At 42.6% G+C, this 16,611-nt stretch overlaps 1 protein-coding gene across 1 annotated transcript in view; it reads left to right on the forward strand.

Annotated features, from left to right (window-relative positions):
* Positions 1 to 16,611, forward strand: part of Elavl4 (ELAV like RNA binding protein 4) — an 82,223-nt gene that overhangs the window by 27,884 nt on the left and 37,728 nt on the right. Inside the window, exon 2 of the mRNA XM_050136207.1 lies at positions 6,647 to 6,887. Within this exon, the coding sequence (XP_049992164.1) occupies positions 6,647 to 6,887 (241 nt within the window). The remainder of the gene's footprint in view (positions 1 to 6,646; positions 6,888 to 16,611) is intronic.

Consider the following 16,611-nt stretch of genomic DNA (forward strand, 5'->3'; position numbering starts at 1 on the left):
GGGAGGAAAGGCTATGACATCCAACAGGTGTCTGCTACATCCATGCCAGCCAAAGGTTTAATCATCTGCCTGAATGAATTTGAGGTAGAGATTAAAAAGTAGAATTGCAGTTTCTAAGAAGAGTGGTTTCCAGGGCCTAGACAATGGGGAATGTGGAGTTACTGTGTAATGGACACAGTTTCAGATTTTTAAGAAAAAAGAACTCTGAAGGTGGACTGTGGTGGTCCAATGTGAATCTCCCTGATACAAATGAGTTATACACTCAAAATAGCTGAGTGATAGATTTCTTGCTATACCCATTTTACTGCAAGGGAATTTTTTTAATCTGCATTTGAAATAATATCCAAAGGTATGCCTGGTATATAATAGATGCTTCCTAAGTGACAGTTTGTTCTGTCCTCTTTATGTGTATAAAATGGAGATGATATTTAACACAGGTGGCTGTGTTTTGCAAGGATCCAGGGAGCTATTGGATACATGAGGATGTTCATTTTTTCATCCAAGTCTTTTATTAACAACCTACTTATTATCAAGCCTTGTTCTGTATGTAGGATGTAGATACTACAATAAGCAAGGATTATGATCTCTGTTCTGTGGACTGTAAAGTCCAGGTCCCTGTTCCTTGTGAGCAGTAGATTGCCAGACCCAGAAAAGCCTGGAGTCAGATCTGCTTCTGGTTCTCTGTTCACGTGCACTGCTAGAATATGCCCCCCTCAGCACCACAGAAAAGAGAAGCAAGTCTTCCTTTGAATGGCTATTCCTGTGTTGTCACAAGAGTAAATGAGGAACTGGAAATATGGCTCAGAAGTTAAGAGCACTGGCTGCTCTTCCAGAGGACCTAAGCTCAATTCCCAGCACCCACATGGTAACTTACAACCATCATTAATGAGATGTGGTTCTCTCTTCTAGTGTGCAGCATACATGCAGGCAGAACACTAGATAGATAGATAGATAGATAGATAGATAGATAGATAGATAGATAGATAGATAGATAATAGATAGATAGATGATAGATAGATAGATAGATAGATAGATAGATAGATAGATAGATAGATAGATAGATTAGAAAAAACAGAGTAAACAATTGTGGTGTCCTGGTGATCCAATCCCATCTCTCACTTTAAGTAGTAACCTTGAGCCAGTCATTTCCCTCATCTGGTTCAGTCTCCTCATCATTGAAATTATGGCACTGGGTTTGTGGTCACTGATGTTCTCTGACCATGGCTCCTTCTCTGTAGGTGTATATTTCCAGGCCCTACCTCAGAGCCTAGCACATCAGGCCTCCCTCGCTGTCCATCCAGATCTAACCATAATAGAAATAAACCTTTTTATGTGCAAATGATCTGTTATGTTGGGGAAGTAGAGCTATAGGTGGATTAAATTCTGCGAGGCAGCAATGGGGGCAGCACGAAGGGCAGAGAAGATATCCGCCTTGCCCACCGGCAGCAAGCATGGGAGTGCCTCCAGAAAGGCTTGTGCAGTCTCTGTTTCTCACCTTCCCTGCAGAGATAAACAACCTGGCCATGAGCTGGTAGCTGCGTGTCTGCAACCTTCCCTCTTGCTTGTGTTTTATATATATATATTTGCAGAAGAGTGACGGGAGGGGCGAGTGAAGGTGTCGAGTGGAAGTAATTAGTCATTCAAACCGTCGACATTTTCAATGGCAGGATTTGAGTGCCTACGTTATTGTGCGCCGCTCTAATAGTTTATCCCTGAAATTTTCTGCCTGTATAATGTTTCTTAAAATATATCAAGGGAACATAAAAGATTTAATGCCGTGCTTTGTGCAACCATTAGAGTTGGAAGTCAACTGAACCTCCTCGAAGCTCTATCCCGGATGCTGACAGCAAATTCTGTTCTTAATTGCCATTCAGAAGAGGGAAGGAGGGCAAGCTCGGGGCTTGGAGTCCGGTCAGCTGCGAAGTTGGCTGTGAGACCCACCCGCACAGAATGTTTCACTGAAGTACGTGTGTGTGTCGAGTAAATGATATATTTATTTGCAATAAAAAGCGGGTACTACGAGAATGTCATCGATGTTTTCCTGAGGAAGCAGGTGTTCTGATTTTGCCTAGCCAGCTTCTGTGCTTGTTTGAGGATGGGCTCCCCACCAAATGTGTTTTTGTTACCTCTGGTCCATTTCCCAAAGTAGAGAACACAGGTGTCCTCCCTTTAGTAACCTTAACATGCTGCAGCTTCATATCCACGTTTTCAACATCTTTATCCCTTAGTGACTTCTCTTATTTTCAGGTAATGTTTTCAAAGTCTTCATTCATTCAGAAGCCAGATTCAATGCTGACATTTTAAATTCCTGGTTGTTTTTTTTTTTTTTAATCCTGTGATGCATTCTGGAATGAACATTAACACCAGTGAGGGGTCTCTTGACATGGTCTACACAACACAATTCCAAAGTTTTCTCAGCTTTTAGACTACAGTCTTACTGAAAATGCTGTGTGTGTGTGTGTGTGCATTTTCACCAGTTCTTCCGGATACACAAGAATAACTGTTTAGCATGTGTTTGCAGAGAAAAGAGAGAGCCACCTCTACCAAGAATAACCTGACCTAATTTATGCCGCCGTCTGTGGAAGTAGCTCAATGGTGAACGCCGCATTTCATGGCACTTTTTCAAATGTTAGGGTTCAGTTGGGGTTGTCTAATATGTGATAGGGCTCCACTCTGGGAATTGGTGTGAATTAGGAAGCCCACATAGGATGTAAGGAGATCTAGACGCTGAAGGAGGAGCTGAGTTACTCCGTGTAGACTTGGCACTGCCTGGGGCTCTCTGGAACAGTTTTACCTGTGAGAGGCTGGTGTGGGACCAGTGCTTTCACCACGTGTCCATCTGTGAGATGAGCATCCAGCAAATGAAAGATGAGCCTGGTAGATGTCTCTGAGCATGCTTCAGTGTGGCATACATTCTATATATTCCACCATCAGCACCAGAAAAGCTGCCGTGACCCAGGCTGTCTTCTTGATGTCTTGCTGGAGCTATAAGGAGGATAATGTGAGAAAGGTCATTAGCAAGAGAGGGGTGCCGCAGATTGTGTAGCAGATTTGGGGAGAGTAGTTGAAATGTGGGGTATGGTTAAAACAAAATCCAGAAACTGGGTAGCTTTGAGGTTCGGTCAAAGAGTCCTCCTAAAATGCCTGAATTCTGATTTTCAGGTTCATTACCTAGTTGGCAGTGTTGGCTGTGCGGGTTATCTGGGACACCTGACTTGAAGAGGAGTGGGACAACACAGAAAATGGAGGCTCTGCACGGGCCCACACAGTCCAAGGGTTGCACCAGGGGAGACCAGCCAGGGGTTCTGCTAATGCCCTTGTAACTTCATTTCCGTAGCACACTCCCCAGCAACCCTTACTCTTCTCCTGGGCCTAAGCTCAAGGGTAAAGCAGCTGACTAAGCTTTCCAGGTATAGTTTTTACCAGTCTTGAGGACAGACTCAGCTAAAATTCTTCTCAGAAGCCTGTCACTTCCTCTTTGTGGCTTGTATCAGCTTTCTGGTACCCTACAGTTGACCTGAGGCCAAGAAGAAAGTTCTGGTGGTGTGAGAAGTAGAGACACCTAAGTTACTTACATGACGTAGGTAAAGAACCTTAGACAGTCTGCATCTTCCCCGAGCTGCTTTTCTTTGGCTCCTCTCAAGACTCCACGGGTTTCTTCTGGTTTCGTTTCCCATATGTAACCATCAAAAGAGGAAATAAAGTGACAGTCACCTGTGCTGGAGATGGAGAGAAAAAATAGTTAGGATGCCTCTAGGCACTTTGTGTTCCAGACACCCCGTAGATAAGAACTCTCATTCTAAAGGTGGTGGTGCCTGCTGGTCGTCATTCTAGCTCAGCAGAAAAGGCTGTGGGGCTCAAAGCATTGGGGTGACCCACCTGAGATCACTGGCTAGTGCGTAACCCACCCAAGGTCACATGGCTAGTGCACAACCCACCTAAGGTCACATGGCTAGTGCGTGTTTGAACTAGAATTTTAAGGCAACTTGACTCAAAATTACATTCCTGTGGGGATAAGGTGACTCACCAGGTAAGAGCACTTCCTCCCAAGCTTGAAAGCCTGAATTTAATCCCAGGAAACCACACAGTAGAAGGAGAGAACCAACTCCTGCAAGTTATCCTCTGACCCCACATGTATGTCATGGTAAGCTGACACATGCATGCATGAACACACACACTAGATAGATAGATAGATAGATAGATAGATAGATAGATAGATAGATAGATAGATAGATAGATAGTTATTAAAATATGCTAGCCAGGCATCACATGACTTATGCCTTTAATCTCTGCATTTGGGAGGCTGAGGCCAAAAAATCCTGAACTGAAGATTAGTCTGAGATACATATATGTGTGTAGATACAAAAAAAAAATGTAACAAAAATGCTCATAGCAACACTGTCTCAAAACAACATTAAAAAGAAAGAAAAAATATTTTTTTTTACTACACCACTCTGCTTTAGCTGATAAAATGAATAAAAACAGAACTTTATAAAAAGTCACCAAATATTGAGAAGAATGTGGAACAGCCAAAATGTTCATTCTCTGCAGGCAAGAATGTTACGTTTGGGTAAGCACTTTGAAAACCCAATGGCAGTATCCACTAAGGCTTATCATACATATCCCTTACGACCCCAAAATTGGAATCCTAGAAATGTGTGTAGATATACCAAAAGACACGACAGCAATACTTATGCTATATCCAAAGTAAAAGCAGCAGATAAATAAGATATGTTAGTTACATACAATGGAATTATCTGTGGCAGTGAAGAAGAATGCCTATGGCTATGTGTAACAACACAGAAAACACTTTAGATGTGTGACAAACCACAAAAGAGTACATGTGGTACTATTATGTATATGAAGTTTGAAAAGGGGTATATTGAATCTATATAATAGTACTTATTTTTATTTAAACAATGAGGGGCAGGGCAAGAGAATTTCTGCCGTCCTAGTCATCTTCCATCTTATGACCTAAAGGAAATTGTCCAGGTCTGTTCACTTAATAAACACTCTTGAGTTGTAGACTTAAAATTTATACATTTATGACATTTTTATTATATTCAATGAAAATTTTTCCCAATGAAAAATATCCTCTGGGCACACAAACAGTAATATCACTGAAGGAACTGGTTCTCAGGGTTTGGCTGTACTGGTTTTCCTAGGTACTGAGATACAGAACATATTAGGATATGAACCCTTGCCCTCTTGTGAGAAGTCCAGTCAGGTGGGACAGGCAGCGTGACACTGGTAAGTGTCAGGGACTTGTTTTTACCAATATTCAGCTGCTGTATAAATGTCTTCTCCCTTCCTGCCATTTCTCAAGGCAGATGACTTTGAGTCCCCTTTATCAGACATCACAGAGCTGAAATTTTCATCCCCAGTAGTTGATGACAATTTCAAATGTGATAGACGCAATATCATGATGGACAGTTAGTGGTTTAGTTAGGTTCCTATTGTTGTGATAAAACCATAAGCAAAGGCAGGAGTAAAGGGTTTATTTGGCTTATACACCCTGGGTCACAGTCCAGTGAGAGAAGCCAAGACAGGAACTACAAGGGGGATATGGGTGGTCTCTAGATGGGGCCAGAAAACCAGGGTGCAGACCCAGAGTCGGCCCCACTTTTCTAATGTACTCCCTGGAACGTTAGTTACCTTCTGGCTCTGTGGTTTGATGATTTTCCAGTTCTATCAGCCTGTGCAGGGCATCTTCAAGTCCCACCTTTCTGTGCTTGATCTCACTGTTGCATCTTCTCCTGTGCCCTTTCTCTGAATCCCCTTTTCCAGGAAGCAGGGATAATTAAATGCCTGTAGCCTACTGAAAGTTCCTAAGGATAAGGAATCAATGATTTTATTATTATTATTTTTCTTGCATGCTTCCTGGGACAGTTCAAATATGTTTAATTAGATATTTAAATAAGTATTTATATTAAGAGAAAGTCCTCTTGGAGTAATATGTTAAGAGCTAAAGACTATGCCAGGTCCAAAGGTGAAGGCCTAGAAAAAAAAGTTCTTGTTTGTGTTTTTGTTTGTTTTATTAGAGTGGGGGGGCAGTAACAGAATGGCTGGAGTTTTTTTTAATTAGATGATTTTGCATCTTCCCAGAATGCACTCATGAATCAGAAGTTTGATCAGTGTTTAAAGCATCAGTGCAAACCTAAGACCTTCACATATGGAACAGCCCCACTTAATTTAATGTCATTTTATTTTATGAGATAGTTAATAAACAGGTACTGTATTTGATCTTATGAATTTAGTCCTCTATATTTAGCTTTTTCAGCTTTAATGGAACTATAATTTTAATCATGATTATTACTTTACGTTTTAATTATAATTTGGTATGGCTTAAGTATACATTTCTGAGAGTGATTGTGTAATGAAAATAGGAATTAGCTTTTCATTAACAAAATAATGGGAGAGTTCCCACTGCATTCTAGTCTGTGTTCAAAATCTAGGGGCTGGCCTAAAAATAGCAAGAGGAGCTTAACATCCTGGTTAAAAACATGCTTCTAAATCAGCTGTGTTCACAACCCAGTCTCTTTGCTCCATCTTGCCTCATCTTGTTCCCTTTCTTTTCAGCAAATAAAATAAAATCTTAAACAGACTTTGTGTCTTCTGAGATTTCAAAATATTTTTTTTTATTTAGATAATTAGCACCATGGAGCCTCAGGTGTCAAATGGACCGACATCCAATACAAGCAATGGACCCTCCAGCAACAACAGAAACTGTCCTTCTCCCATGCAGACAGGCGCAGCCACAGATGACAGCAAAACCAACCTCATCGTCAACTATTTACCCCAGAATATGACCCAAGAGGAATTCAGGAGTCTCTTTGGGAGCATTGGTGAAATAGAATCCTGCAAACTCGTGCGAGACAAAATTACAGGTACCCTCTTCAACATTAAGGCTGGGGATTTACAACACACACACAGTGTGTGTGTGTGTGTGTGTGTGTGTGTGTGTGTGTGTAACAGTGCATCTGAATGCCTACATCACATATCCCATGCAATGATTGCATGTATACATGCCACAAACTCATACCATGTAGACACATGTGCACCACAAAAGCCCCCTTGCAGACTATCTGAACTAGGAAACAGATGAAGATTTTCAAGTGTGTTTCCCCTTTATATGGACTGGTCCTTTGATTGTATACTCATTTATTTTTGATCAGCTGCCACTACTCTTTCTTTTTTTTAAGACAGGGACTCATGTGTCCCAGGCTGGCACAGAACTGACTGGATAGCTGAGGATGCCTCTGCTTTCTGACAGCAGGGATTGCAGGCATGTACTGCCATGCCTCGTTTTATGGGTGCTAGAAATAAGGGCTTCAAGCACACTGGACAAGTGCTCTACCAACTGAGATATGTCCCTAGCTCCTCCTTTGTTTGCATTTTAGTCCTGAGCTCTGCCTTCTGCCTTTCCTACCCTGTACTCTACGCTGCTTTCATTCCCTTCTTCTGTCCTCAAACATTTGGTTTGTATGTGCCCAGTTTTCTTCCATATGTCATGGCACATGTTTTAGAAGGGGGCCAAGTGGAAGGATGACAGAATTGCTCTTTGTCTCTGAGAAGAACAAATCCCAAAGATAGCAGGCGATGCTAGAATGTAAATACTCCCCAGATGAAGGACGATGCCTAGTGAAGATACGTATGGGAACTAGTTTATCTCATACGTTGGTTCGTTTTGAAGATGGTCTTTAATTAATTGCTTTCTTCTTGACCTTGTGCTTAAACACAGAGCAATACCCCTACCCCCCAAACAACCTCAGTAATCAGGATTTTAATGTTTGTCAGACAATTATACTATGCCTGTTTGGGGAGAAAATTCCCTATCATCTTATTGGAAGTGAGAATATCTTCCTTAAAAAAATTAATGAGTTGCATAACGAGGGCGACCAGTGAAGCGGCTAGCGGAGTGCTCCACTCGTGAAGTCATCACATTAACCTGGAGGACTTCAGCTTAACTGACAAGCAACTGGCTTGCACAAATGAAAACGGGACCCTGTGATTTGATCAGGATGCGATATCGGCCCCGTTTTAAGTCAGATGCTACAGCATATACATGCTCATGCAAACAAATCCATCCTTTTATTCTTCTAATCCACATGGAAATGTGCCCCCTTTATAAATTAAGTACAAAGCTAAAAATAAGTGCTGTTTATTATAGTACAAGTCACACAATCCCCCAACACAATTTATTTAGCTGTAAAATTGGAAAATGATACTTATCTTAAGAGTGTATTGTAAGGACGAGATGAGAGACTGGCTGCATCACCCCTAGTAAGAGGACTGTTGGATAGGAGGCTCCAGTTAGTGGAGGGAGCTATTTGTGAAGAGGGAGCCTTAACGGAGCATGGTCCAGAGAGAAATCTTATATCCAGTCCTCCTAATGGGGTCAGGCTTTACAGATCTTAGGCGAGTGTATTCGATCTTCTAACCTTTAAATGCCGGTACTTTGATAAAGCCAATGTTTAGATTCCTTGAATAATCTTTACATAATGGGATGATAATTCAAACCAAATTAAAACCAGTTAACCATATGATTCTTCCTCCCACTCCTATATAGAAGATGTATTTTTGGTTTTGCCTTACATTCTAAAAAGGGATTCTGCCGGCTATCCTGGTGAATGGGTATTATTAATCACCTTTTCAGGAGGGTTCCTTCAGAGCAGCAGTGAGATTTTTTAAAGTACTGATTCATGGTGTTGTTCCTTGTTTTCTGAAGACACGTGTTTAAACAAGCAGATTCCTTTACTGAAAGAATGCTAATTTGGTAGTTCACCGAGTGGATTTGAATAGGAGTGACAGCTTCGAAGACAGCCTTTAATTTGGTATACAAAACCAAAATTGTCAACTCTGGTTTGTTTAGCACCCTCTCCAGCACAAGCAGAGACATACAGGAGCATCTGAGCTTAAAGATGAAGCTTATGGGTTGAAGGCAGAAATACAATTCGGGCATAAATTATAATTATGTAATTTTTTATTTCAGGCAAAAATTTTATTTGTAGAGAACTTGTGGGAATGAGGCTGGGAAATATAGAGAGAGCAGAGATATTTGCCCTCATTTGGTAGCAGTGTTTAATAAAAGTAGAACTTATGGTTGTAAAGAGTGCTTATTAAATTCTTCATTTACACTACCTAATTAATTCTAGCATTTTAAATTAACAGTGAAACCGGTCCCTGCTGTACCATTCCATAGATGCAGTGTATTTCCTCCATCCACCCGTTGTTCAGGTTTAATTGGCTATGCTAAAAGTCAGAGAAGGAGGGAGAGATGGGGCTGTGGGAGGTAGGAAGGGAAGGCTGAGAATCGCTCTGAGCCGAAGAACTTCAGAGGCTCACGTTGGGCTTCAGTCCTAGCCCAGGTCAGCAGGAGTGAAGTGTCACACCAGACAAGTGCAAAGGCTGCAGCCAGTCCAGAAGTCAGGGTGAATGACATCATAGGTATTTTTGTTGCCCTGATTTCTAACATCCCGGTCCCCCCTTTTCCTCCAACACCTCCTACAGATCTGAGTGCAGCCCGATCCTGTGAAGTTTACAAGAAGTTCTGAATATCCAGTGGGAGGATTGGGGGGTGGGAGGCAACAGAAAGATAAGAATTGAAGATTAAGATTTCCCAGCCCCAAGCCACTCCCTAGGAAACATGGCTGGGGTCTGAGAAGTTCAGCTCCCTTGAGAGAGAATGACTCCATTGATGGCGTTAACTAGCTGGAGGACTTCTGCCTGTGGGTCATTATTGACTTCTCCACGTACGGACACACAGAAGAAATTTGGTCATAGACTTGAGTGACTGGGGGTACCACTGAGCACTGGCTAAGCACTGGGCAAACCTGTGGTCATCACCACAGACCACATCTTCCATTTGCTTAGGTAAGGAAACTAAAGGCAGACTAAGTGACTTCTCCAGGCAGCAAAGGAATCCCCTAGAGCTTGACTTTATTCTGGAGCCCGTGCAGAGTGAAGACCATAACCCAAAACAACAGTGTGTTCTTCCAGGGAGAGACTGCTGGATGCCCTCTGGAGAGCCTACCTAGTGCACCCTGCCCCTAAACAAGACGCCGTGTACAAGGGAAGCATAGATAACAGTGTTCGTCATCCACGCGGGATATAATTCAACCTGCATCTCTCTTCAAAGTTCAGGCCCATTGTCTGAGAGTCCCAGAGTTGAGTCCCTTGCAGTGTTTCTGGGCGTCTTTCTAACTTACTAAGTAATGTCCTCTGAGAAACATTGGTTTTTTCATTTTGCATTAGGAAAAGACACTTTATCTGGATACCCAGGAGATAAAATATACAACCTGACATGTTTTGGGGTATCGCCATAGACACATGATGTCACAGAAAGCCAAATCTTGGCTTTTTCCCCTCCATCTACCTGCTGCTAGGGAGAACGGGAAATCTCACATGACCCTTAGGGTTCAGTCGAAGAACAAGCCTGGGTAGAAATTATGTATTTCTCATGGACTTCTGAGAATTCATCTAGGTTCCTAGCTTTTTTTGTTTGTTTGTTTCATTGCCTTTGACTTTTGTTCTACTTTACTTAATCCAAATTTCTCTATGATTGGCATTTTTAGGGGAAGAAACATACAGCTTGACTAGGACAGAATTAGGTGGTCTAATGCCAGTCCAGCTGGGATGCCAAGTTTATCATTAGAAGGGTCTATCTTGTTACTGCTCCACCCCAAAAGGAATGATGAAGAGGGGGAAAAAAACAACAAAGTCCTTAGAGGAAGCTGGGGCTATAGCTCTGTGCTTAGCCTATATAAAGCCCACGCGTCCAAGCAGCAACAACAACAAAACCTAGGAAGGAAGAAGTTCATATGAGGCAATAGACACCTTTGAGCTGCCTCATCCCAAAGAGAAAAGAAAGGAAACCACCATCTCTACTTGATGGCCGTCTCCATGTATCTGCCTGGGAACAGCTTTTAAGAACAGTGTTCTGTCCATTTCAGACAAGTCGGAGCTCTACAGGAGTAGAATAGGGCAGTCCAAACTGAACACGGCTGACTACAAACTGGATCTGTCTAGACTGGTGTATGGACAGACCCTAAACACTCAGTGCTTAAGTAAAGCAGTTGTGCTAGCTGGGGCTTTGCAGAGGTTAAAAAGACCGAGTTCAGCTCTGGGCAAAGGAAAGAAAAGCAAAGAACCAGAGCTGACATTCAGGCAAGAACAAAAGCAGCTTCTCCTCCTCGGTGCTTTGGCCGAAGGAAGTATAGCTTGAGTGGAGGTGCTCTTCAGAAACCGTGGTCTACTAGGAAGCAGCATTGCCAGATGGACTTAAGTATGTCAAAATACTTCTCAACGCCAAATTTAACCCATCACTTCATGGGTTTTTTTTTTTCCTTTATAATACATCTTTGAGTTAATATCATCATTCAGGGGCAAAAGCAGAACAAGTAGGTAAAAGCTCACAGAACCCTTTGAAACACTCGGGGCACTGAGGTGAATTCTCTGCCGGTGGCGTCTCCGTATCTGAATTTGCATCTCTAATTTAAAAGGGGAACCAACTCTGTTTTGATACAGCGACATGAGAGGTCTCTGGGTCTGTGAAGGCCTAGGCAGCCTGTGTGTCCCTCAGCAGGTGAGACGGGGATGGAAATCAGCAATAGAGAGCCTTTCTGTAGCAGAGTTTCCAGGGCAGAGCCCCGCTACAGTATGGGCTAGCGGATAGAAGGGAGAGGAGAGTCAGGCTCCAGACTTGCTCTCTTTCACCTCTGCTTCCAGGGGACTGGATTTGTAGGAACACCGTCTCCAAGATGACCACATAAACAAGATAAGGTTCAGAAAAAAATAAAAACGATATTCTGAAAAAGTTACCAATGTACTCCTATAAAACTAGCCTTTAGATGAGTTTATTAGACTAATCTTCTATAAGCTCTAGCAAAGACAAAGAATAGCTGTTGAGTTTTTGTGTGCCGTGTGCACCCGAATGCTCTTTCTGAGGGTGGTGGCATAGCAGCTCATGGACGAGTACACAGGCGTCTCCTGGAGAATGTTGGGGCTGCCACCGTCTAATAATCACCTTCAAGGCCTCACTCAAGCTGCACCCAGGAGTCAGAGCCTAGTGTGATCCTCAGCCTCCTTTGCAGATGAAATCTGAAGTTGGGGGTACATGAAAAACTTGTGTAAGTTGAGTCACCCTTCGAGTGCAGGAGCAAAGACTCGGATCCAACCCTGTTTCACTCAACAAGCCAGTGCCCACCTAAACTCAAACCTCAAGTCGTGTTGGTATATACAAGGTTTTCTGAGATTATAATACAATCACATAATGTCCCCATGTCCTCCCTCCAGCTCCTACCATCTGCCCCCACCATTCAAATTCACGGCCGCTTATTCAATGAAGCTGTTTCATAGTTTTAACTTCTGATTTTCTCCCTTCTTGAAATGCCTTTGGTTGTGTTGGCCTTTTATTTTTCAAAGCACTGCATTATGATGGAAGCTGCCTTTGTGTAATTAAGCCCAGGCACAATTAGGTATATCCAAGAAAATCCCAAAATATTGCTTATCTTCGTGCAGTTTCCTTACAGGCACGGGAGAAGAGTGGTTGTCACTGAGGGAAAGAGTATAGGAAATAGCACTTGGCAGCATGTTTTGCTCAGATTTGGAAAGATGCAGGGTGCCAGGTCTCCTGCACTCAGAAGGAAATCAGGCTGATTCGCATCGGCTGTTGCATGCGTCACCTCCCTGCCGTCACCTTACACATGTGCCACCAAGAAGAATAAAAGAGGTTGACATGTTGACTTGGAAAAGGGGTTGACTACTACTGAAGGAAGTTAATGGGAAATTTTTAGGTGTGGAGAAAATCTGGAAGTCTACAGGGATGGCAAACTAGAAGAGGAGCCTGCCTTGTGAAGAACAAGCCTGTCAGAACATTAGGTGTGGACAGCAAGCCATGTAATCGGTGTGCCTCTTACCCATCCACCAAGGGCAACCAGAGACCTTCCACTGTTTCTAATTAGAACTTGGCGGTTGAGTGGAGCCGCGAGGCTGGCTCTGTGCCAGCACATCGGGCATCTCTCAACAGTTGTTGCTGTTGTTCTTGTCCTTGTTTTTCCCCCCACAAAATGGCAGTTGTAAGGATTACAGACCAGCTAAGGTTTCTTTTGCCTCCTGATTATCTTCCCCTTCATCCTCCCTCCAAATCTGACAGTTCTGCCCTGATTCCAAACTTAGATAGGAAAATGTCCTCTCATCCCCGGAGAAATGTCTCAATGGCTTTTACCTAGGATGTGAATCAGGCCTGGGTATTTTAAGGAGTTTCTATTTCCGTGCTTTAGCTGACTGTTTGGCTCATAAGACCAGCTCCCTGTTCACCCAGCATCTTCTCTTTCTCCTAACACATATACACAAATACATACAAACGCAAACACACTCACACACATGCACTCACACACACACACACACACACACACACACACACACACACACACACATCTCCGTACAATGGCCTGGATGATTGCAACTAAGAACCAAGCAGGAAGATAATGTCAAACTGAAATTTCCGCACATTATCTAAAAATGTAATTCATCAGATTCAGGGCAGGAAGAAAGTGCCTTCCGAAATGTGTAAGGGAAATTCCTTTTCTTGTCTTTTGAGAGGTATGGTAGTGGTGATTTCTTTCTCAGCCTGCCCCTCCCCCATTCTGTGCCACCCCCATTCTCCAGCTCCCTTAGTCTCATAACTGATGAACTCTGTGCCTGTCTTTATGCCTCACGAGAACTGAAAATCTTTCAAGTTGCCGTTCTGGTTTCTTCTACAGTACTGAAATTGAGCTTTGATGGGGAAGATATTTCTAGATTGGAGAAAAGATAAAATTTAGATAGAGGCCATCTATCTGAATAAGGCTTTTTACACTTGTAAAACATTTTCAATCAGCCAACAGTGTCTACTTAGTGTTTACTCTCTCAGACCACGTAAATGTCATTCTCTCCTCTCATAATTCTAAATTATGAGAAAGTCCCAAAATAGAAGACGTGCTACTCTAGGGACAATGAGCGGGGCAGGACAGGTCCTCCATCAGCCCCCAGATGTAGAAGAAGCAGGTCTTCTGAAGCATGGCCACCTTTTCTGTTCTCTAGGGTGGCTTGGTTTGGCTTTACCAAAGTCCAGTCTTACTTTTCCCACCCCTGACCATTAAAATTATTTAAAAGGAGCTAATTAGATGGATGAGTGTATAAAATGTTTACTGCATAGCATGAGGATCTGTGTTTGGAGCCCAGCACCCATGTGTGCCGAGAGTGGGGAGACTTGCCTGCACACACAGGGCTGCGACAGCAGAGTCAGGAATATCCCACAGTTTGCTGGCCACCCGCTCTAGCCAAATCAGTGAGCTCCAGGTTCAAGATTAAAGTGGAAGGCAATTGAGGAAGACAGCTGGTGTTGGCCTCTGGGCTCCATGTGCATGCACATGCATATGCACAGACACACACAGAAACATCCTCATGTACACTACTTACGCACATACCAAAGTCTTTGGAAAGAAAACACAAGAGAACTGATTCCTAATGATGTAAGGAGAGAACTTGACAGCAGGCCTGCTATGTGGCCACTACAGTGTCTGACAGAGAGTGTCCGTAGGGTCAGTGAAAAAAGGCAAGATCTCCTGAGTAAATTGGGAGCATGGGGACCATGGGGGAGGGTTGAAAGGAGGAGGGGAGAGGCGGGGAGGGGAGCAGAGAAAAATGTAGAGCTCATTAAAAATCAATTAAAAAAAAGAAACTGTTATAACAATGACATCTTCAAGCTTAATAAAAGTAGAAGTATATTTAATTTTCAAAAAAAAAAAAAGAAAGAAAGAAACTTTCTATTTCCCATGACCAGTGGCTATTACCACATTTTGCAGAAAGGAATCCAAGCCTAGAATTATCTGGTGAGAGTCATTGGTTTGTTCTGTCTGTCTGTCTGTCTGTCTGTCTATAAAACCTATAATCTTTCTATTCTTTTATCATTCTGTTTCTGCTGAGTGAGGGTGCAGACAACATCAGTTATGAATATCGAAAGGAGTAAAGAGAAGCAATGGGCCAAGGTGCTCAGAGCGAGTGTCAAAGAAGAATGGCCCTTAAACATGGCAAAAAATAGATTGTAGAAAATCAGTATATAATGAGGAGGCCATTGATCCATGCTCCGGAAGTATTGCTAAGGAGTAAATGTTTATTTTTCCTCACTCACCAGATTCATATAGCGAAATCCTGGTCCGCAAAGCAACTGGAAATAGGACCTTTGCCCAAGTAATTAAGGTTAAATGAGGTCATGTGGATAGGATCCAATAATATTAGTATCCTAATGAGAAGAGAGAAAGAAACCAGAGCGCTCTGTGTATCTGCACATTAAATAAGGCAGTCCTCTGCATGCCAGAAGGTGGGGCCTAGCCAGAATTCTGCTGCCCTGATCTTGGGCTTCCAGCCTCTGGACCTATAATAAAATTAATTTATGTGTTTTTCAAAATCTATCTAAATCAGAATCGTTTGTTATAAGCAGAGTAATATGAACATTATCCGGAAATACTGAATGGAGCAGTTAGGGCTACTTCACAAGGTATGTTTTCCCATGGCCTCTTTGTTAGTGAAGAAGCTTTAGCTCAGGAAGAGGAAGTAATTCATTCAAGGTTGGAGCTAATAAATGAAGCTGAAATTTCAACCCAAGTCTCTTAACACCTTCTCCTTGCTAATAAATAACCCTACCCAACATAGGATGATGTCTGTTACCCTCCTGAGGTCAGGTACATATTTGCTCACGGACTTTTTCCACATCCATTTCTTACTAATTTATAAGTCTGATTTTCTAATCAGCTCCTGTCTCATACTTGAAAGTCTGGTGCGATGCTGGGCCCAGTCACTCAAAGTGGATGTTCAAGTTAGGAGAACAACTGTGGCTCCTCAGGCATCTCTCATCACATTCATCTAGAATCAGATTAAGTAATTCTCGTTTGCGGTGTAAGTCAGAAACACCAACTTAGTGATCCCAGGTATTTTCTCGTGTTGTTTTTAGAGGCTTTTTTCTTTCGTGCCTCCTTTAGCCTGTTGAAGCATCCAGCATGTGCAATTATCTAAACAGAGAAATCCGAAGAATACTTCAATCAACCAATCGCGTGGCTTATTTTCCTGCTATTTCCTCCTCCTCTTTCTCTTCTCTCACTGTCTCTGTCTCTATCTCTCTGTCTCTCTCTGTTTCTCTCTTTCGGTGTCTCTCTCTAAATTTCCTGTCCTCCTTTCTCTGACTTCTTATTTCCACATATGCCACTGTGATCTGAAAAGACTTGAGCTGGCTTTTAAGATAAAGAGTTACTATTAAAATGGATTATAGGCAGAGGGAAATGGATACGGAAGGGTAAAAAGAACACCAGAGGAAAATTAGTAAATTAAATGTGGTGTGTCTGAGAACCGACAGACAAGCTAGTCAGAGTTCTCTTTTATAGGAAGGAAAAAACATGTGATAACCTTGGTCCCTGTTTTCGAGTGTAGGCCAGGAGCCCAGCTCTATCCCGCACTTCCTGCCAGCTCCTCCATACCCCTTTCTCTGGATTTCCAGGGTCTGTGGTGACAGCTGCCAGCTATAATGCAAGACGGGCTATGAATCCTGAAGTCACACACATGGAGGTTTCCTTTACT

This window comes from Alexandromys fortis, unplaced genomic scaffold (assembly GCF_014885135.2).
Source record: "Alexandromys fortis isolate MF-2015 unplaced genomic scaffold, M_Fortis_MF-2015_v1.1 scaffold_13, whole genome shotgun sequence".
In the NCBI taxonomy this organism is placed as follows: Eukaryota; Metazoa; Chordata; class Mammalia; order Rodentia; family Cricetidae; genus Alexandromys; species Alexandromys fortis.